This window comes from Penaeus japonicus, unplaced genomic scaffold (genome assembly GCF_977035675.1).
Source record: "Penaeus japonicus unplaced genomic scaffold, GWHDUDI00000001_assembly GWHDUDI00000028, whole genome shotgun sequence".
Lineage (NCBI taxonomy): Eukaryota > Metazoa > Arthropoda > Malacostraca > Decapoda > Penaeidae > Penaeus > Penaeus japonicus.
The window spans coordinates 18,056,356-18,063,855 of record NW_028234430.1 but is presented as its reverse complement, the minus strand read 5'-3'; the positions used below and the strand labels follow the sequence as shown (position 1 = coordinate 18,063,855).

Genomic DNA, 7,500 nt, shown 5'->3' with positions numbered 1-7,500 from the left:
GTGCCAATATGGATGCCTTTTACTGTGGCACTCACAGTCACAAGCACAGGTTTCATTCCTCTTCCCTACCTCTTCTTGTTATCTTTATTGTAGGTGGTTATATGTTTCGTATTCGCTCATGACAGCACAAAAATACGACAAAATAAAGTTGCCTTTTGTCCTTTCATAAAACAGCAATACTTTTATCACATTGAGTATAAAGAAAATAATGAGCTAATATGGATAATATACTACAATTTTAGTCAACTGCAGCACTGATAGAGCCTGTCATATGGCACATATAAGTCTCTAAACTCAATAAAACACACAAAAAAATAAAACACAAAAACTGCTCTAGTTTTACAACGAATGACTGAAAGAGATTGGGATGATTCAAATTATATTGCTTCAAGCGGTTTCTCTCTAAAATAAAACCTATCCTGGAGGCTGGGCAAGCAAATTTATCTCCGTCTGCAATGGGTTAATACAAGTAGACTTATTGATACAAGTTGACTCTTATTTATGGAAGTAGGCTATTTTTTATACAAGTAGACTATTATTTACCCAACTAGACTATTATTTACACAACTAGACTATTATTTACACAACTAGATTATTATTTACACAAGAAGACTTATTTACACAAGTAAGCTATTATTTACACAAGTAGACTATTTGTCATACTGGTAGACTATTAGTCCCACAAGTTGACTGATAGTCCCACAAGTTGACTGGTAGTCCCACAAGTTGACTGTTAGTCCCACAAGTTGACTGTTAGTCCCACAAGTTGACTGTTAGTCCCACAAGTTGACTGTTAGTCCCACAAGTAGACTATTAGTCACCCAAGTTGACTATTAGTCACCCAAGTTGACTATTAGTCACCCAAGTTGACTATTAGTCACCCAAGTTGACTATTAGTCACCCAAGTTGACTATTAGTCACCAAAGTTGACTATTAGTCACACATGTTGACGATTAGTCACACAAGCTGACTTACAACTTACAATTAATTGATTAATTGTAATTAATTGATTAACTAATTAGTTACAATTAATTACAATTCATTAATCACACAAGTTAACTTACAAGTTGCTACTTACACAAGTTAAATATTAATCACATATGTAGATTGCTACTTACACAAATAGAATATTAGTCACACAAGTAGATTACTACACCAGGAGACCAACTTTACACCAGTCGACTACTGTACACACCAGTCGACTACTTTACACACCAGTCGACTACTTTACACACCAGTCGACTACTTTACACACCAGTAGACTACTTTACAACACCAGTAGACTACTTTACAACACCAGTAGACTACTTTACAACACCAGTAGACTACTTTACAACACCAGTAGATTACTTTATACAACACCAGTAGACTACATTTAGTCAACACCAGTAAGACTACTTTACAACTTACCACCGTAAGACTATCTTTACAACACCAGTAGACTACTTTACAACACCAGTAGACTACTTTACAACACCAGTAGACTACTTTACAACACCAGTAGACTACTTTACACACCAGTAGACTACTTTACACACCAGTAGACTACTTTACACACCAGTAGACTACTTTACACACCAGTAGACTACTTTACACACCAGTAGACTACTTCACACACCAGTAGACTACTTCACACACCAGTAGACTACTTTACACACCAGTAGACTACTTTACACACCAGTAGACTACTGCACACACCAGTAGACTACTTTACACACCAGTTAGACTACTTTACACACCAGTAGACTACTTTACACACCAGTAGACTACTTTACACACCAGTAGACTACTTAACACACCAGTAGACTACTTTACACACCAGTAGACTACTTAACACACCAGTAGACTACTTTACACACCAGTAGACTACTTAACACACCAGTAGACTACTTTACACACCAGTAGACTACTTAACACACCAGTAGACTACTTTACACACCAGTAGACTACACACCAGTAGACTACTTTGCACACCAGTAGACTACTTTACAACACCAGTAGACTACTTAACACACCAGTAGACTACACACCAGTAGACTACTTTGCACACCAGTATACTACTTTACAACACCAGTAGACTACTTTACACACCAGTAGACTACTTTACACACCAGTAGACTACTGCACACACCAATAGACTACTGCACACACCAATAGACTACTGCACACACCAGTAGACTACTGCACACACCAATAGACTACTGCACACACCAATAGACTACTGCACACACCAATAGACTACTGCACACACCAGTAGACTACTTTACACACCAGTAGACTACTTTACACACCAGTAGACTACTTTACACACCAGTAGACTACTTTACACACCAGTAGACTACTTTACACACCAGTAGACTACTTTACACACCAGTAGACTACTTTACACACCAGTAGACTACTTTACACACCAGTAGACTACTTTACACACCAGTAAACTACTTAACACACCAGTAGACTACACACCAGTAGACTACTTCACACACCAGTAGACTACTTTACACACCAGTAAACTACTTTACACACCAGTAGACTACTTTACACACCAGTAGACTACTTTACACACCAGTAGACTACTTTACACACCAGTAGACTACTTTACACACCAGTAGACTACTTTACACACCAGTAGACTACTTTACACACCAGTAGACTACTTAACACACCAGTAGACTACTTAACACACCAGTAGACTACTTTACACACCAGTAGACTACTTAACACACCAGTAGACTACTTAACACACCAGTAGACTACTTTACACACCAGTAGACTACTTAACACACCAGTAGACTACTTTACACACCAGTAGACTACACACCAGTAGACTACTTTGCACACCAGTAGACTACTTTACAACACCAGTAGACTACTTAACACACCAGTAGACTACACACCAGTAGACTACTTTGCACACCAGTATACTACTTTACAACACCAGTAGACTACTTTACACACCAGTAGACTACTTTACACACCAGTAGACTACTGCACACACCAATAGACTACTGCACACACCAATAGACTACTGCACACACCAGTAGACTACTGCACACACCAATAGACTACTGCACACACCAATAGACTACTGCACACACCAATAGACTACTGCACACACCAGTAGACTACTTTACACACCAGTAGACTACTTTACACACCAGTAGACTACTTTACACACCAGTAGACTACTTTACACACCAGTAGACTACTTTACACACCAGTAAACTACTTAACACACCAGTAAACTACTTAACACACCAGTAGACTACACACCAGTAGACTACTTTGCACACCAGTAGACTACTTTACACACCAGTAAACTACTTTACACACCAGTAGACTACTTTACACACCAGTAGACTACTTTACACACCAGTAGACTACTTTACACACCAGTAGACTACTTTACACACCAGTAGACTACTTTACACACCAGTAGACTACTTTACACACCAGTAGACTACTTTACACACCAGTAGACTACTTTACACACCAGTAGACTACTTTACACACCAGTAGACTACTTTACAACACCAGTAGACTACTTTACAACACCAGTAGACTACTTTACACACCAGTAGACTACTTTACACACCAGTAGACTACTGCACACACCAATAGACTACTGCACACACCAATAGACTACTGCACACACCAGTAGACTACTGCACACACCAATAGACTACTGCACACACCAATAGACTACTGCACACACCAATAGACTACTGCACACACCAGTAGACTACTTTACACACCAGTAGACTACTTTACAACACCAGTAGACTACTTTACAACACCAGTAGACTACTTTACAACACCAGTAGACTACTTTACAACACCAGTAGACTACGTAACACACAAGAAGACTACTGCACACACCAGTAGACTACAACACACAGTAGACTACTTTTTTGCAACACCAGTAGACTACTTTACACACCAGTAGACTACTTTACACACCAGTAGACTGCTTTACTACACCAGTAGACTATTTTACACACCAGTAGACTACTTTACAACACCAGTAGACTACTTTACAACACCAGTAGACTACTTTACAACACCAGTAGACTACTTTACAACACCAGTAGACTACTTTACAACACCAGTAGACTACTTTACACACCAGTAGACTACTTTACACACCAGTAGACTACTTCACACACACTAGTAGACTGTGCTTTACTACACCAGTAGACTATTTTTACACAATACGCAAGTAGAACTTACTTTTATTACACACCAGTAGACTACTTTACAACACCAGTAGACTACTTTACAACACCAGTAGACTACTTTACAACACCAGTAGACTACTTTACAACACCAGTAGACTACTTTACAACACCAGTAGACTACTTTACAACACCAGTAGACTACTTTACAACACCAGTAGACTACTTTACAACACCAGTAGACTACTTTACAACACCAGTAGACTACTTTACACACCAGTAGACTACTTTACACACCAGTAGACTACTTAACACACCAGTAGACTGCTTAACACACCAGTAGACTACTTTACAACACCAGTAGACTACTTTACAACACCAGTAGACTACTTTACAACACCAGTAGACTACTTTACAACACCAGTAGGCTACTTCACATACCAGTAGACTACTTTACAACACCAGTAGGCTACTTCACATACCAGTAGACTACTTCACAAACCAGCAGATTACTTTACACACCAGTAGACTACTTCACACACCAGTAGACTACTTCACACACTAGTAGACTACTTCACACACCAGTAGACTGCTGCACACACCAGTAGACTGCTGCACACACCAGTAGACTGCTGCACACACCAGTAGACTGCTGCACACACCAGTAGACTACTTCACACACCAGTAGACTACTTCACACACCAGTAGACTACTTCACACACCAGTAGACTACTCCACACACCAGTAGACTACTGCACACACCAGTAGACTACTTCACACACCAGTAGACTACTGCACACACCAGTAGACTACTGCACACACCAGTAGATTACTTCACACACCAGTAGACTACTTCACACACCAGTAGACTACTGCACAGGTAGACTACAACATATGCCAGTAGGCTACTATTGACACTGGTAGATTCCTACTCATACCAATGGACAACTACAACTATACTAGTGGATAATATCACATACCAGTTGAGTACTACACATTTGAGTAGACCACTGCATACTTGAGTAGGCTACTACACACTCAAATAGGTTACAATACATACAAACAAGTACACACATACAAATTGATTTTCTGCAAATGCTGCTAGTGCAAACCACGTAATTAAACAAATCTTATGATATGAATGAATATTTTCAAAACTTGCATTTTTGTTGTTGTATATAGTTGAATCAGAAGTTGGGAAAGATGCAGAACCTTATGACTGCAATGGTTAATGAAATGAGTCCAATAACTCGAGTTTTTGCTGGAGCAAATTCTCTTGTTCGAGATGTCCTGCCATACCTACTACAAATTATTCAGCCAAATCTTAGACCAGTAAGTTTAGAAAATTGTCGTTATTCTTTAATGTAATACAAAATTATTTGATCTGATATTTTATGAAGTCCATTTTTATGGTGATGAATAAGTTAACATTAGTTTTAGTTATGATTTATATATTTTTTACTTGATTGATTATTTCTCCCTTAGGTGAATACTCAGCTCTATAGTAGACAAGAAAAGGAAGAACTTGCAAATTTAATTGATACTATGATTGGCTACAATCTGACTTATACTCAAGAGAGAAGCATAGATGGACAATATTCTTTTAACTTAGACCCGTAAGTCTTTTTTGTGTTTCCTTTTATGTGTAGATGAATACTGGGCCCCAGGCTTTATTTAACACTTTATCATTCTAAAAGTTAACTCACTTCGTGAGAATGTTGTAGACACTTGCAATGCCTAGTAGAAATTGGCAAAATAAAAATAATCTTATAAAGGCAATATAATGGATATCTTACCTGCCCCCTACCCCTATATTTCCTAACTTCATCTTCATTTTGCTATTCTTTACACATGTACTGTTAACCCAGTGGTTGCGGTTTTAATATAAGATGTATAGTCATGTGGCCGGTTTATGTTGTATGGCACAGTGCCATCCATTTTTACGACTGACTCTGCATTGACAGCAAATCATGCCATCCACTATCAATGGATTAAGTATATTTCTTTCATGATTGATAGTCTGATAAGTATAAAAAATCATGTCAAAACCATGACAGTGAATTTCAGTTTGAGTTGGCCAATAACTACCCATCACTGCCTAAGAGGTGGTGATAGGTAGCATGGCTATCTTGTATATGGTACTAAATTAAGGAGTATGCAAGGTGCATTAGGTTGCAGATACAGTATAATGATAGAAGGGTAAAAGTGCTGTCTTGGTTTGCTTTTCCACAGCAGATTTTATATATAAGGAGTGAAGTTTCCTTCAAGTATTATTAAATATTTATTGATTATTATTTTTCTTATTATCATTATCTTAATTGTCATTTATGATGGCGGTAATATTAATATTCGTCATTATAATGATGATAAGGATGTAGATAATGATAATAATTATGTGATGATATCAATCATTGTGATAATAATGATAAGGATTGTGATAATATTGATAATGATTAAAATAATATTTATGATGATATTGATAAAAATGATGTTTGATTTTTTTGTAATTGTTTTTGAAAATGATTAAAAATAATATGTGTAAATTCCAGATGAGCCCAGTAATACAGCAAGTATACTAAACTCATGATAAAACATACTGTTTTAAATGTTATATAACAGTCATTAAAGATTTTAGTAATTTTTATGTATTTTCCAGAAATATGGAAGAACTGGTCAGATTTCCGGATCAAAAGATAGGTAAACAGTTGTCATATGCTACCAGACAGTTGATTGCTCGTGAAATTGATCTGGAAAAAGTGAGGAGAGCTGAGGCATATTTTGTAAAACAGCAAGAAGTAAGTTACTGTGTTTTAGTTTTTGCCTGAAACTGTAATACATAGCCGCACCAATGCAACTAAACCATATAACTATTCAAATATTTACATTCACACCCACACCCACACCCACACCCATACCGATACCGATACCCACACCCATACTGATACCCACACCCATACCGATACCCACACCCATACCGATACCCACACCCATACCGATACCCACACCCATACCGATACCCACACCCATACCGATACCCACACCCATACCGATACCCACACCCATACTGATACCCACACCCATACCGATACCCACACCCATACCGATACCCACACCCATACCGATACCCACACCCATACTGATACCCACACCCATACCGATACCCACACCCATACTGATACCCACACCCATACCGATACTCACACCCATACCGATACCCATACCCATACTGATACCCATACCCATACCCATACCCATATCCACACCCACACCCACACCCATACCAATATCCACACCCACACCCATACCAATATCCACACCCATACCC

The 7,500-nt window shown here is 38.3% G+C and overlaps 1 protein-coding gene across 1 annotated transcript in view; it reads left to right on the top strand.

The window, feature by feature from the left end:
• Positions 1-7,015, top strand: part of LOC122247048 (chromosome transmission fidelity protein 18 homolog) — a 41,233-nt gene extending 34,218 nt beyond the window's left edge. The window contains exons 15-17 of the mRNA XM_086553459.1: positions 5,358-5,507; positions 5,661-5,791; positions 6,832-7,015. Of these exons, the coding sequence (XP_086409585.1) occupies positions 5,358-5,507; positions 5,661-5,791; positions 6,832-7,000 (450 nt within the window). The 3' untranslated portion in view covers positions 7,001-7,015. The remainder of the gene's footprint in view (positions 1-5,357; positions 5,508-5,660; positions 5,792-6,831) is intronic.
• The last annotated feature ends 485 nt before the right edge of the window (positions 7,016-7,500 follow it).